The sequence below is a fragment of the Nesoenas mayeri genome (assembly GCF_963082525.1).
Source record: "Nesoenas mayeri genome assembly, chromosome: 7".
NCBI lineage: Eukaryota > Metazoa > Chordata > Aves > Columbiformes > Columbidae > Nesoenas > Nesoenas mayeri.
The window spans coordinates 32682693-32699673 of NC_137551.1; the positions used below are offsets into that span (position 1 = coordinate 32682693).

Genomic DNA, 16981 nt, shown 5'->3' on the forward strand with positions numbered 1-16981 from the left:
AAACAATACATAGTTATTTTCTGAGGGACTGCTGGTCATTTTTTCACCTCTCAAAGGAAAAGTCTATTCGTGCTGAACTTCCCATGGAGGTGATTTCAGGTTTTACAGAGCTCTGCAGATCTGAGAGCTAATGTGGAAGGACAAAATCAGCATTCTATCTTGGCACAGGCGAGAGACAGAAATCAAAGAGATAAAAGAGTGTGAAGGAGTGTATATTGCACCTGTGGAAAGGTCTGGGAAGAGGGTCAGGAGGAACTGCCACATCCCACTGCCTATTCTGCCCCTCAGTCTCTGACTCCCCTCTTCACGCACATACTTCAGCAAGCTCCAGCGCTTGGGCTCAGACCTGCACCAACCACAGCCACAGTGCTGGCTCACTGGGAGTTCACATCTATTTTCAACAGACTGTGCAGAGATGGGCAAGGGCTGCCACATCTCCCAGCAGCACAAGACAGCACCCAAAAGCCCAAACACACCACTCTGAGAATGCTTTTTGATGCAGTCACAGAGACTATATGTCTGCCATAAGCCCCCTTCTCTCTCCTCCCCTGTACTGAAACCTACATCAATAGGATGTGAACTCAGAACCTCTGCCCTTTCATTCCTCCAAAATTTTCACCAGTATTTGGCCCACAAATAACTCCAAACCAGCATTATTAAAGCTGACTCACATATTGCTGAATGATAACTTGCTAAGGGAGAGGCTGTGTTGGCATTTTGATGATAAATGGGATCACAGTGCCATTGAATCCATACCTCCACCACTGTGATGTTGCTGCAGCTTGCTCCCAAGTGGTTGTTGCCACAGATCCCATTTGTGCAGTAAATGAAAGCTTAGCTCCGAATGGCATTACCAAGATCTTTTTTTCTGCATTACACTATATCCCCCAAGGTGCAAGAGGACATTAGTTGCAAGTTTTATGACTAGCACACATTAGAAAAATGGAGCCATTAAATTCTCATAAGCTTTTCAATTTTTCATGTTACATTATTGTAGAAATGCTTTTTGTACCATGGGCATGCACCAGTTACCATAACAGCAAAGCCTGACTCTCCTCCTATTTAAGCAACCTCTTAGTGTCTCAGGCTCTCCCCTTCGCTTTGTTTCAAAATATCCTCATTGTAGGTCCTCATGGCTCAGGGTGATTTTATTAGAGACACATAAGTGGCCCTGACTGACAGCAGTTTCATCGAGAAAATTATATGCTTTCTATTTATCGTTAGTTACATCTTATTTTATGCCTTGGTCTTTCTCAGTTAGCCTTAATATTTTTCACTATAGTTCTATTTCCAGCTTGTATTTCCTTTATTTGTCTTTGTAACTGAATACTGGCACCTAAGATGCTTTTTCAGCCAACCTATTACCCTCCTTCGTTGTCCTTTGTAGGAATTTATTACAAACAGTCCTACCCAGCTTTATATCTTGTCCATCCTGATTTATATGTGTTCGCAGACGTCTATCACTCCCCCGACTCCTCCTGATTGTAGTTTAAAGCCTTTCAGACTGTTTTCTTCTTTTATCTGGAAACACCCATCCAGCACAGTTTTCCCTCCAGGCAGAGGGAAGATTCTGATTTTTGGCTACTTCTATTAGATCCAGTGCCCTTTCAGGTAATTTCTAAGATCCTGAGAAACATGTTCTACAGCTTCATAAGACAGGCACAGATCCATCTACCTACTCCTATCTAAAATGCTATGAAAATCTCCTGGTTTACTTGCTTAGAAAAATAAAGCCTCCAAATATTCCAGTTTGTGCAATGGAAGTGGACAAACAGAAATGCACAAAACTGGATGAGCAGATGGCTTTGTCAAACACCTGTGCTTTCATGTGAACCTGGCTAGGTAACTGAAATGTGTAATCAAGATCCATTAGTACACATTTCCCACTGTGCTGAGTTCCCACTCTGTAATCTTCACTCCTCAGTTAGTTATCCTTTCCTAATTAAACACAGCTACATGATGCAGAATCCTCCCCAACATATCATTTCATAAACATTTTATTCCTTATGATTAAAAAGACCTTAATATCACAAAAGTGAAAACATGGACTCAAGAGAACCCCAGAAGCTACAAATAACCAGGATGGTTGATATATTAACACACTTCTGCCTTGTATGCCTCCACTAAAAAGTACCATTTCAAAAAAATCACCAGCTTTCCAGTGTTGCTTATGCCTGAACATTATTGCCTAAAGTAGTTTATAGCAGAAGTCTGTTACATGTGCCTAGAGAAATAAACTTCAGTTGCATGTGTTTTACATGCCAAAGAAAATTATTGAAAAGGAATAAGAATAGTTCACCTTCACAGGTAACAATCTAGTTAAAACTCTCTTGTCATCTTTTTAAAATCAAATGTACTTCATGTCATATTTTTATTAGCAAGAGTTTTTATGTGCCATCACATGACTCTTTGACCAGATTGTTTACTTTTCTCTGCAGGTTTCTACAGAGCAGGGTAGTACTGATCAATGTAATGTAATGTAACCCCAGAACACAATGTGTTAAACAATTCTCATGACAAGCATTCCATGACAAAATTGATGTGAAAACATTAATAAAGATTCAGAGATGGTTAAAGAAAGCCTGTGGAATTCCAGGCTCACATGCTTAACCCTATAACCTAGACTGCCTCTATGTTTATTTATATAAGCTTACCATGCAAACATTTGTATTTGCTATTTGTAATTGGAATACAAATCTACTTCAGAGATGCAGAACTCCATTTCAAAACCAATAGTTCATATTAAAAGAAAAGAAACCTCAATATCCCCAGCTAATTGGTGTTTTTAAGATTACAGAATGTTTTGGGCAAGTTTATGAAAATGCACTATCTTTCCCTTTCCTTTGCTCTGCCCTACGTATTCTTCATATGCCATGTTTTGCTTTCTTATTTTATAGCTTCTGCATTCACATATTCCTGTCACACTCCAAACTCTTTCTTAAAACCTTATTCTTATTGGCATGTTCATGGAATTCCAGCCTGCAGATTCTGCTCTGCACTTAGTGTGCCTGAAGAATTTGTATTGAAAGATGAGCTGGAAGAATGCCTTTACTAAAAAGAAACCCTCTGCCAAGAATATCGGATCTTGTGTTCCTCTAATAAACAATCTACAGTGCCTGAATTTCATTTGGATAAGGGATTAAAACTACCGGTCATAGTAATATATTAAGACAGCAAAGTGCTGTTAAGACTGAACCAACAATTCATGCCTACCTAGATCCAATGGATTTCTACAAAAATGTTCTTGAGTACTTTTCGAGTTTCACCTGTCCATTAGAGGACACATACTTTATTTTAGATTTTCTTTTTTTCAGCAGTAATACAAGACTAACAAAACAATGTGTTTTCTTGTGTCAGGACAACCTCAGAGGTGGGATCCTGGTTTTGTGTCCATGCTTACATGTCACTCTGATGAGGCTGTAAGCTCTGGGCCAGGTTCATGAGCTTGAAGTGGCTTGTCTCCACACCTAAGCCATCTTTTCATGTTGGGGTCTAAACCCTGGGCCCAGCACATGTTGCATTTGGCTGCTTTTGCAAGGACAAGGGCAGGTCCCACCCACATGAGTGGGATGGAGTCCTCCCACAGGCTGTCCAACCATACCACTCTGCCAAGGTCTCTAAAATAAGAAAAGGTATCAGCAACTTGAATTTGTTACTCACAATGAGAGTTCTTCATGAGAAAGGGAGTCCTTCCGAGACTGGTAAACACAGCACTTCTGACAGAACTTCACCAAAGCAAAGAATTTGAAAGGGAACAACTAGGACACAGCAACAAGAAAAGTTAACACTATTTGTGATGCCTTGTATTTCACTGGTGAGGGAAATGAGAAACCTGACAGACGCATCCTAAGACTCATTATTTAGGATGTAACAAACACAGATGCAACGTACAGTAATCCCAGCAGACAAGCTTTGGGAAAGGAAACTTTAGTCAAAATGGGTCCTGCAGAGATGATCCTCTGCTCTTGCCACAGAGCTTTCTCTAAATGTGACCAGACCTCCACATGTGTACACAGCTTTAGAACAATCTCTGGATACATAGGACTTTAGCATGAGGGACAGGAAGAAGCACCTGTGGACTGTTATTCAGGAGGGGAGTAATTTTGATTCGGCAAAGTAAGGTTCTAAGGACATGCAGCTCTCTACATCCTATCAGACTTAGTCTCTCAGGAGGCCCCAGAGAGGAAGACAAATGGGAATAAACCTGCTTTATAAGGTAACAGCTCAAATATAAAAAGAGTTAAGGATGCAAAAAGTACAGCAGATGAATACAGATGGGGCAGGCAGGGTAACAGCAAGAAGCAACAAGGAGTAGTTTTCACGTATCAGTAGGTCAATCATGGTCAAACTTTTGTATGCATGAAAAAAATGGCATTTTAGAGAGGGTCTCAGAGAAGGAAAATGAGTTAGCATTACAGATGTTCACGTCCAGGACATGCAGCTTATGCCTGAGATAACACTGATGGAGTCAAATATAGGTTGATTCCCTGTCAAATGTGAGACTTTAGAACAGGCCAGGTTTCCAAAGCCAAGGAAATGATGTTGCAGTAACCAAGATGCAAAATCAGCGACAGCTTTGATGAAAGCTCAGCAGTATGTACAGACAGAAAAGCTGTCATGCAGACAGAATTAGGATTTTGAAAGAGAGAGGAAGAACTGTGAGCTGAAGGGAACACCCAGATTACTCATTCAAATGAGAAAGCAGCACCGCAGCTAGAAGCAGGAATTGCAAAAGCCCTTGGGCAGATTAAATTTTCCAGGTTAGCAATGTTTTAAGGAAAAACAGAGATGGGGGATGTCAGAGAGGCATTAAGATTGTAGGCTGTACAAAAGCTCATGGATGTTGAATGAAGATGCAGACCTACAACACTTTTTATTTTATTTTAGTAATTCCATGTAATATTTACCTTTGCCTACATAACCACTTGACCATTCCAGAAAGGCTGGATTATGATTATGATCCAATAACTGAAGCCATTAATATTTTTGTTCTCTTAGAGCTTGCCACAGATAATTCAAGCAGATTTCCACAGCTCATAAAGATTTTCTACCAGTTAACTCTCAGTTTACACTAGTGGTTATACCTCAGTGTGTTTCCAGTAACAAAATTTCTACCACTGCCTTTTCACACTTTACTCGATGCCCTGATTACTCTTACAAGAGCTCTCATTTTCATGATGTTTGGATGTCCCAATAGCTAGCAACAAGGGCTGCAACTTCTGATCCGTCTGTACATACTGGTTTGAGGAAGATGTTGGATCCAGCAATAGGAATCTGAAAGACTGAATGGCAATGCAGAACTCTCAGTTTTTGTGCTTCTTTATTCATCCCCATGACTTAAAAAAAAAACAACAAACAACCATGTGTGTCAAGTAAACATCAGCCATTTCCCTAAACTCTTAGGTTTTGCTGCAATTGATCACACAGCCGAAGTTAAAAGCCTTGTCAGTCCTCACTATTTATCAACCCTGCCGATAAAAGTACACGATCACAGAAACAGACACAGACACTAATCAACAACATTCCATTGTGCCACAAATGAGAAATGCCAAGAGATCTACCTTATCCTGCCCTGCTCCTTACACAGCTCCCGGTTCACGAGCACACATGCACACAGACAGCAGGCAGACAACAATATACAAAGATAATGAACGGGTCTCTAGTGTTTCAGATTTACCTACAAATGTGTCCTTCCATCAGAACTTTAAGAGTGTTTTGCTTCTGGCACTAGCATAAGCAATCCCACAACAAAGACTGTTGAGAAAAATGTTGCTCAACATTAGAGATAGTTAGAAACAGAGTTAGAAATATCTGGGGACTTCCCAGGAGCACTCTGCAAATTACTCATGAACTACAAGATATTCTACAAACTGTGCATCACATAGCTGCTGCCAATGGGTTACGCAAGTCTCTGACCAAAAATAAATAAAACACACCAGAAAATGAATATCCTGATTAAAAGAATGTGTACATCTCGTGTATCAAAGATGCAAACTGAATTGGAAATAAAGGATATGCATATGGAAAGTGCACATAATTGGGGGGATGGGGGGAGGGGAGGGATGGAGAAAGAGTTAAATGCAGACAAACCTCTTACTGGTGAAAATAGCATTTGAATTTAATTTTACATTCAGACTATCCGGTTCACAGTCCTTTCATTCCTACTGTGGGAAACTGAGAACTGGAAAAAAGTCCCACCAAGGAGGTTCTTTGCTTTCCCTCCTCTTCTTTTCTTTTTTTTTTTTTTTTTTTTTTTAACTTTAAAAGTCTGTGATGACCCAAAAAAAGTAAGAAAACAAAACTGTGTCCAGTGTTTTAAAATCAGCTTTCCCTTGGGTCTCAAAACTGCATCTGTTGCATGTGCACTGGATTCAGCAGAAATACAGTGTACAAGATGACTAAACCATCAGTCTGCGGGGGACAACAATATATAAAAGTAAATAGAAAGAAAAAGGCATTTAAGAGGTGAATATATTTGACTTATAGCTACTGCTTGGTAGAGTCAACTTCTCTTTCAATGTTTCTAGTCTGACTCCTTTTATATCATTTCTATACAGTTTATACTAGAGCTAATTGTCCCAAATACATTTTATCATTTAGCCTATCAACTAGGGCTTTAGAGAAGCATTTCTACATTCAGCCTATAACCTTACCTTGTAGGCAGCTTGTCTCATAAACTGTTTTGCAGGCTGCTTCCAAATAGCAGGCACTGTAATGACCCATCTTACTTCAGTGTTTTCAAAGTCTGAGCCTCCTTGGTCACTAAGCTCCTAAATAAAAGGAAAATAGAGGTGAATGCAAAATGATGGTTGTCAGGTTTATCAGAAAACATTCTTTTCTGCTAGCTCCAGTAACAAACTTTTCCTTTCAATTTTTTTCCTGCTACATCTATGCTACAAATCAGAATTATTGCCAACCTGTCAAGAATGCTTTGCTATGCCAAAAACTGGGATTAGGGTTGATGCCTGCTCAAGGAGGCCTATAGAAAAGTTTACTGCTCAACATGAAGTAGAAGTTAGTTTTTCCAAAAGCAGCTCATGCACTGCTGAATATTGCAGAACATTTATGTACATTCTTACCCATAGTGTGGGATTTACTGTTAGATTGAATAATTCACACTTGCATCTGGATTAATACACAGGAAAATATCTGAGGTATCACTGATGAACATTGTGTTTTACAATCCAGACTTTTCAATGACTTCTTTATATACCACTTACCTTTAAATCAAATTTTTACAACTCAGTTAGCAAGGGGAAGTTACAGTTAAACCCTTTAAAAAATATGACTGATTGGTCCTTGAAAATTTTACTTTAAGCAAACATTCAAGCCTAGTTTAGTTCTTTTATTGTGCCTTTTTTTTTTCCTTAAAAAGAAGAAAGTCTGTATTGAATTTGCAAATTAGGTGATATACTGACATGTTTTGGGAAAGGTTCCAAGTGAAATGTCATTACCATATGTCCTATCTGAACCTTTCCCTGTTTGGATGGAAATTTAGAAAGGTGAACAACGGGCCTTCAGAATGTGCCAAGGTGTTGTGTTTGTTTAGCTATGCTGCAGTTCAAAAATCCATGCTAGAAAAGTAGCACCTTTATACTGCACAGGGCACTAGGAATGGACAAATTATAGTCCTAGTAACAGTTCATTTACATTGCTCGTCTAATTAGTTTCAGCATACACTCACAAATCACAGGGATTTATTTATTACCATCAGGAAAGGATGTAGTCCTGAACAGGCGGCACAGCAAATACATGGGAATGTACCCAAAAGCATTCATATTCACTAAGAATTTCCCCAGACTACACACAGGTTCAAGTCTGTGACTCCACAATCGACTCTAAAATCTAATTAACTAAGTCTCTGAGACAAGATGAGGCATCTGAGTTGTAATGGTAGGATTGTTTCTCTGTAGCCATAAAGAATACACTGACAGCTCACAGAGAATAAGTTAAACCCATTCAAAAAAGTAGGTTAGTTCTTAACAACAAGGCTATTTTAAATAATGCTTGCATGGATAAATATTCCGATTTGACTTAGCAACTATGATAGTATGCTTATGTTGACATTATAGCGGCCCATTTGGAGGCAATGTGTGTTTACCTGACATTTGACTGTTTATATGATAATTTAAATCCCAACAACTGTTTACTGGGGACATGTACTTCACAGGAGAATATGCAAAACAACCTTGTGACCCAAGAAGAATATTACAAGATACTAGTATTGCAACTTTTCAAATGGGAAATGGAAAATAGAATGCATTTTTCCCACCAACACCAACCACACTAGGGAAAAAAGAAAAAAAAAAATCACAAAGAAAATTTTAAAAAAGGCAAGATAAATGGAGGCAGTCCATCACAACACATTCACAAATGAAACCCCAAAACATGTCTTTTTGTTTCTGCCTATTGCTTGCTAGATTTTCTGCATAAACATGCATTCAGGATCAGGGCAACATACCATAGTCTAATTGTGGCTCTTCGGCACACACAGCACAGTTTAACACTGTAGAACAGAATAAAGGGAGCATTGTGGAAAGGTACCTGAGTTGGTTCAGGTAATGGAGGCTATATATCTGTGCTAGTGCAGAATTTGGCATATGGTAATATACTGAACCGCTCAGTGCAACCAAGGAGCCTGTACAGAGCATCGCATTGGCATAATTACACCATTTCCACCAGGTTAGCCAGCTTGTACACCTCCGATTTATAGTGAGATTCCAGTCATCAAATTAAAAAATGACCTTTTAATAATCTTTTTATTACAAAATAAATCCAGCTCATCTGTCTTCTCTTTGCTTAATCAGTGTAGACAAAGTCAGGTTAGGGCAGGAGACATTAGTAGGTGCCCAGGCTACTGCATTTCACAGGGCCAACTCTGGAACATGAGAGAACCTTGAGTGAACACAGAACAACCCACTATCCCAGCAGCAGAGTGTAAGGGATGAGGACAGGACCTAGTCTCAAATTTAATTCCTGAGCTTAAGCTCCTGCACTTTTAAATTCTCTTTTCGAATGAATGTTTTTTCATGAAAAAAAAACAGTAAAAAAAAAATATTTAAGCTAGTAAGAAGATACTCAGCACTATGCATCACAGTGATATACTTAATATTATTGAATTGAGCTTTCTCTGTACAAGGGGAAATCACTTCAGGCTATTGTGAGCTCTCCAGAGTCCACAGCCTGCCTAGTTTCTACAGCTGCCTTGCTTTGTTTACATCAAATACTGCTGAGGTCAAAGCTTGGCAAGGTTAGATGTGTTAAGCTCACATTTATACCAGTTATAAATATAGAAAATCAAGATAAGGAAGCATTACTCTACCTTTAATGCCTGTTCTTTAAAGAATTGCAGAGCGTAAGCAAATATCTCAAGTGCTTTGACTTTTTTGCCATTTGCAGCTGTCAGGTCTGTCTCCATGGAAAGATTCTACGTGAAAGAAAATAACTGGATGTTATTAAAAGGAAAAGGTAAACATGAAATCAGTTCCCACTGCTTGAAGAAGGGGAATTCTTTATCCACCTGGCTAGGAAAAAGTGACAAAATTGTTCAGAAGAGGATCTAAATAATCACTTGTATTTCCTGGACTATGACATTTGCTGCTTATTTTAGACTTTGTTTTGAAATACCTAGCATGTCTACAAATAACTGCAAGCAGAAAGAGAAATATGGACTAAATATTAAATAATTACAACAAATGTATTGGTAATTAATTGCAACAAAGCTGCATATGTAAGAAATTTAATCCAAGTTAAGGGGTTAAAAGCATAGATTTTTGGCTTCCCACCAACACACGAAACAAGAAAATAACTCAATACAGAAAGTACTGGCCAAGTCCCAAAACTCACGAATAGCTTAGTTTAAAGACTAAAATATAATCAGTAGGAATAATGTCAAATTTCAGCATGATTTGCACCTGCAGTTGTGAAAATGATCTCTGGGTAAATTTGCTCGTCTGCACTAGAGAACAGTATGGCTCTTTTATTCTACTTCTGTTTTCTGAGTAAATTAATAGAACAAACGAACCTCATGGAGACTCCCTAGACAGGTATGAATCTCACTCAGGAAAATTAGGACATGGAGATCTAAGCAAAGCAGATATTGAACTTTTAAGATCTAGAAAGAAGGCTGGCAAAATATACTTGCCAAATGGAGTGAGCAGCAAAATGAATCATAATGTTAACCGAGAAGTTCAATTTACCTTATTTACTCTCTAAACTCAGAAAGAGAGCTGCTTTACATCTAGTTCACAATCTTTAGGCAAAATCTAGCACTAGAAGATGATTTGAGTAGTAGATGCACAATTATTCAGGAGAGCTGGTTATTACTTACACTGGTGGTATGTAGCTTCATCTTAAACTTTTCAAAATACAACCAGTGCTTTGATTCAGTGGGATCCAAGTCATGGTAGAAATCTCTTGCTGCATACCCAAAGCTATGGAATTTTCTCTCTGGTGTCAGGAGGATAGTTGTTGGTGTCTTCTGATTCGATACACCTGGATCTCCACCTTCCCATCGTCTATCCAAAAAGTGAAACAGTTTCAGTGAATTACATTAAAGTTAAGAGCAGCAGAAAAAATTGTGTATCATGAGAAAAACAATCTGGTGGCAGATTCTACACACTGCTCTCCCCTCCAAAGATACTAATTTCGATCCTTACAATATCAAGTGGTTTTATTCACATCCAAGAAAAGAGGACTGTAAGTTTAATTTCAGACAATTCAATAAATTTTGCAGTTAGTTGTATTATTTTTAAGGAGATAATCATATTGTCTTTGATAAGAACACAGATTCCTTAAAGTAAGCCACACACAATTAACGAGGAAACAATATTACATTTATATTTTAAAACTAAACATACATTTGTAATAACTATTGCAGAGGAAAGAAAAAAATCAAGTAACTATGCAAGAATACTACAAATGAAAACCCAGATCCTCAAAATGGCCATTTTGAAATAGAGACCTGTTTAAATCAGCTGAATGCCACTGTGGAGAAGTCGACTAAATCCCTGTCTCTGTCACAGAATCCTCCCTGAAGCAAGACAAGCCAGTTCAACCAACACTCTTCACGTGCCTAATTTCCTGGACACCTGAAACTCTGAAGACATGACTGCAGATATTGGGCTCTCTGCATTGCACTTTCTACTCACCTGAAAAGAATGAATTTTGTGTCTTAAATGCCCAAAATGCTGTAAAAATTTTAGTCTGTCAAAAGGAAAGCAGACTCCCCCAACCACCAGGTATCTTATAGGCACCAAAACATTTTCTTCACCACCATCCACTAAAACAGTCAATAAAACTATCCTATCTTATCAGGATTGTAAAGGTATCTTCAGGAAGATCCAAGAAGCTCAATGGTATGAAGATGAAAGCAACACAAGGCTTCTTTCACATAATGGATAAGGAAATTAGTGAGAACATCCATTATAGAAACAACCATTACATGCAGCAGGAACTGGAGGGGGCATGTGGAGCTGACAAGGTCAGACAGTAGAAAGTTGTACCACAGAGATAGCTGTGAGCATTCTTGTCTTCTCCATCACAAAAAAAAGCACAACGGAAGAACAAGAAATTCACATTTCTGTTCCACTCACCCCACGTACAAGTACTTTCAGCATGGGAAACAAACACTGAAGAACATTTTCTTAAAAAAGCATCAGTGGAAAATCTACTTTATGCTATTAGCCATAATCATAATGCAGCTCAAACAGGAGCCAAGTTAAAATCACAAAGGCAACTGCACTCATTATTAAACCACATGTTGATTGTTTTTTTCTAAAGATAGCAAAACACACTTCCATAATACACTACTGCCAATGTCTTGTTCGGAAGCACAAAACGATTGCTTTGTTCTGTGGTACTTGTTTATGTGACATAGAAAGATTATGTAGGAAGAAAAAAATATCTTCTTTTCCATTTCAGTCTCGGAAACAGTTGAACCAACTGAAAATTAATCGACCCCCAGACCTAGGGAGGCAACTGACATGGAGAATTTAAATCTAAGGGGTTAATACTTGGCAAAGGAACAAGGAAAAAGATCTTCTAAAGTGCTGGGAACCATTCAGATCATTCAGCTAAATCAAACAGAGTAAAATCTGCCCCTTTTTGCACCAGCAGAAGTGATGGCTGGGAATAACCACACGTCTATGAATTTAATTCAGTATAGAGGGCAATTCCACAGCTCTGAAAGCAGAAACAGTAATGAGAAGTGGAATGACTTCCACCTTCATCCACTCGGAAAAAAAGCTTTCATAAATCTCCTTAGTCCAGCTGCTCAGCCCCTGAGCTATTATCAGCTGGCAAGGGCTCTGCTCCAGGTCATTTCTTCCAGCCTGCTCCTAGGAACATACTTGGTCAACTCCAAAGTCTTTGAGTAAGTGTTATAGCAAACATATGGTTCCAATGTGAACAGGCTGGGGTCCCAGAGCCCAGGAACAGAAAACACAGGTTATTTCATCAGAATGTTAAATCCCACACACCCGCTGCAAGCAGAGAGGAGACAGACTGGTATCATTTTTGCTTGGAATCATTAATGATTCATTCTGAGTCACCAGTGAGAAATTCCATAAATAGGATGTGGCTATAACAATACTTCTTTATTTTTCATTATAGCTAGGCACATTTTATCTTTTCAGAATAACTACACTTAAAGTGCAGTTCAAATGAAGACAAATTGATGCTCAGTGGTATGGGCTGAAATTTTCAAAGCCACCTAGAGAAATGGACGTTCACCTCCTGATGAGTTTCTGATGGAAACTAGACACAGTAATTGCTCAGTAAGTTCTAAAGTTCTCAGCCTGTATTACTGTTCTGTCACAGAAAGAGCAAGAAGGAAACAGAAGGGGAAGCCCGATTTTACCATTTGCAATCAGAGTTTTAAAACTATTCCTGTGTGACATCTTTTCTAGAGAGAAGCAGCTGCAGACAAAGGTGTGTGCATGGTAACTCCTGACTGGGACACTTTCTCAGGTGAAGCCCCAGCCTCACTTGTTAGTGAAGGCTTCTAGTAGGCAGAGCTAGGATTTCAACACCTTTGTTTGCAGTTTTCCTTCATGGTCCCAACACAGGCAAAATGATGGTAATAATGCTGCTCCTAAGGGAAAAAAAATTGAAATGCCTACTAAGAGCATGGCCTCATACAAGCCAGCAGTACTCTCTAATGGTAGTGGCAGTGGTAGGCTCAATGATCTCTAGGGTCTTTTTCCAACCTGAATAATTTTAAATGCATGCTTTAGGTACTTTCTCAAAGCAGAGTCAGAGCTAAAAATCTATTCAAGCAGAACCCAAGGTAGATTTCTGCATGGGAGCAGTTCCTAGGCTGATATAAAGTAGAGTAGATCAACAGAGCAGTATAGACTCATTGACAGGCACAGAGGATCTGACTGTACACTAAAAGTGAAAATAGAGACAAGAGGAAAGTTAGTGTGGAAAGGCTCACAAGGTTACATGAAGGTGAGAGAAATGTCCTTCCTTGCACAGTAATCTGGCTGACAGACAGAGCGAAGAGAGTGATCCATGCAGAGTGATGAGAATTTGATCCAGAGCTGTAGCATAACAGTCCAGGAAATGAAGCAGTGGGGTCATCAAAATGCAGCTGAACGCTGCTAGAGTGTGTATGCAGAAGAAAGGCAAGCATGTGTTTGCCAAGAATTCGAACCAAACAGGGAAGAGAAGGAAAAGGAAAAACCTGAAGGTTGAAGCAAAGTTACACTGAAAAAATACCAGATGCTCCCTCCTTCTAAAGACAGGCTGCGATTTGTATCATAACCACATGCGTTTTCCTTTTTTTTTTCCTCCATTTGTGAAATACATACATTCAGTTTGTTGCCATTTAACCAGCAGCCAAAACATTTATGACTTCACCTAAGTGCATATCAATCAATAGTTTTTCAAAACTGTGTAAGAACCCGTGTATTCCCCTCAAAGGAGACTTTATTAACTCATTCTACAGCATCAAACTGTATTTTATTAGGGTTCTGGCACTGCTTGCCTGCCAAAGTGGTTGCTGAACTCATGGCAATGCTGTTCATATACACTTACTCACAGTCTCAAGGTACACAGAAACTAGCACTCACTGTAACATACACTTCTATTCTGCAACACTGCAACAGGAGTCTGAAGGTAACCACAACTATCTTTACAGAAGCCATGGGGAACTAGTAAGAGATGACAGGTGTGAAGCAGGGACTAAAATTGATAAAAAAGTAACTAATGTCAGACAATCAAGGTAAAGTTGATCATCTAGAAACACACAACCACCTCCAAACACATGCTTTAATCTACTGAAGTGAGGCTACTCACACATTTAAAACTAGGTACATGCTTAAAGAACTCTGTTTGGTCAACACTTGTAAATCCTTTTTTGTTTGTTTGTTTTTTTAACTACTGAGCATCACAGCAAATAAACACACACAGTCAAAACCAAAACTCTGTTCGTCTACTAATTACACAAATAGAATCATGACTTTGCAGTTACTACAAACTTGGTACTATAGCCCTGTGTGTTCACTCTTCCCTGAAGTAGGACCTTCTAAATAAAACCATCTTACCCTTCATGGAGACATTTACAGAAAAGTAACCTTGTTAAAAGGCAGTCAGAAATCTAAATGTCTGGAAAGGATCAACTCTAAGGAGGGAAGGTGGAAAAAATGTTAGGAAGCAAAGAGGACCATGCATCACTGGTATGCTTTATTTTAATGTAAACATTCTCCAGTGCATGCGGGACGTTACATTTACTCTGCTGAAATGTTTGTAAATTATCCTACATGTAAGCCTCATTATATACAAAGTTCAAACTTCTTAATATCTTCTGAACTACCTAAGCCTTATTTTTCTTCATATACCACTCTTTTCATTCAATTTCATTATTTCATGTGCAGTCATATATATATATACTGTATATATATACAGTGTGTATATATATATAAAGTATATATATTAAAAAAAATATATATATAGAGAGAGTGTATATATATATATATAAAATTTCATAATTCAGTTTTAAAGTACATCTTCCTCAAAATCCTTCCTTGCAAGAAATATTTATTTGGGAGAGAGAGGAAATAATAATTCTGGTATTAAAATATTTTCCATTGTTTGAAATACCTGTTGGTATTTCAGTTGGAAAACTGAATACATTCCCATCCCAAAATATGTTCCTCCCTTATTTCTGGAAGTAAGTAAATTAGTTTATCTCCTTTTACTTCAGGATCTCATATAATATCTACACAGGTCTGAAATCACAAACATGCTACCATTATTGCATAAGGAATAAAATGTGGCATTTTGAACCATAAGAAGTAAAATGTCATTTAGGATCTGCAACACTCTCAGCCGCCCACACAGCACCCAGATTTCAGTGTCTCAGTAATCTACAGCAGGAAGTCTAGTACTCTGGAAGGAGAAACTAGTCTGTCACTTGTTGCTGTATAGTGCAAATCCAATGACAAATCAAGTCCTAAAATCAAATTTTGAGTCTGAATGGCTTAAAGGACATCCCTAAAACCAGCAGGGATTTCACACACTAACAGCTTCAGGGAGATTATAAGAACACCACAGTATGTGATCAGGCAGAGCTTCAGAGATGTCTTCCCTCATTTTATCGAACTTCTTTAAGAAATCTGATTGATTGTTGTCAAAAGAGAATAGGAATTGATAAACATGGGTTCTGACTCCACAACCCTGTAATGTGTCTGAGACAGAAACACACAGTTTGTCCTTTGACTTCTAGCCTCATGTAGCTGTGCTGTTCACTGAACAGTAGGTGAATGGGATGCAGAAAAGGCCTTGAAGCATCACTTGTCAGTACCGAAAATGGTGTGTTTGTAACTGGATGGCCTAATACCATTCCAAAATTTACATTCCTTTAGATAGTATTTCACATCACCCAGTTGCACTAGAGCTCCAAAATACTTTGAAACTGTACACAACCCAACTCTGCAGGCTGACTGCACAATCAGTACTGTCTGCTGAGATTTAGAGAGCTGCATTCAGCTAGCACCTTTGATTAGAAAAATAACCCTGTATCACACTGCATTGCAGCAAGTTACTCATTTTGCCCTTTCGTTCTCAGCATTACAGTGCTACAAACAGTACATTACCTAATGCTGTAACAGCAGCTTTATTTAGAAGAAATTCTAAGCTTTTCATGCATACCTTGTTTATCTCTGAAATTATCTGTAGCTTGGTCTTGTTACAATATAGTCATTTTAAAGGTAGTTTAATAAGAACTGCATAGGTCTCTAGTTATAAAAAACTTAAAAAAAAAAACACTATAAAAATGGTTTGTATGGCAAACCTTTCATGTACCTGCCTTAATAGTTTTTACATGGGATTACATAAGATTTATATGCATAGCTTTATATTGCATTGATTTAATCAAGAAATAAAAAATAAACCCCCCTACATAACAGCATCTAAAATCTGTCTCTTACATACATATAATACAGAACAGATTTCACATAAAACCTTAATTTTCACATTCATGCCTTTTGATTGCTTATTTACCAGCACCACTAGTTCATTATGAGATATTTCATTCAAACTAGTGCTGAAAAGCTTAAATCAGCCACAAGAGCTACCAGTTACTGGGTGCAAATAACTAAGCATCATACACACAACTGCATACAATCATGATTCCAGGGGACGGCAACTCCATGGCAACTCCTAGGAAATGCCATGACCCTTAATAAATGTGTAGTTTCTCTCGATCACTGAGATTAGGGCATCCTAACTTAATAATTATTATTGCTCCCTGAACAATTCTAAATACTCACTGATACCTCCTTTTACTCACGTCATCTTGTAAACTCAGCAGAATACAGAAAGTGGCTGTGTTCATGATTATTAAATAAATTAGAATACAATAAGATGCAACAAAAATCTATAACCATGAAACCATGAGAGGATGTACACTGTGGCAACACTAGACAAATCTAGACACTTTAGGCTCCTGTAGAAAACATCTATAGCTACTGCAGAC

The 16981-nt window shown here is 38.3% G+C and overlaps 1 protein-coding gene across 1 annotated transcript in view; it reads right to left on the reverse strand.

Annotated features, from left to right (window-relative positions):
- Positions 1 to 16981, reverse strand: part of HSPA12A (heat shock protein family A (Hsp70) member 12A) — a gene marked incomplete at both ends in the record, with an annotated part of 47818 nt that overhangs the window by 19261 nt on the left and 11576 nt on the right. Inside the window, 3 exons of the mRNA XM_080348267.1 lie at positions 6654 to 6770; positions 9323 to 9427; positions 10331 to 10517. Of these exons, the coding sequence (XP_080204393.1) occupies positions 6654 to 6770; positions 9323 to 9427; positions 10331 to 10517 (409 nt within the window). The remainder of the gene's footprint in view (positions 1 to 6653; positions 6771 to 9322; positions 9428 to 10330; positions 10518 to 16981) is intronic.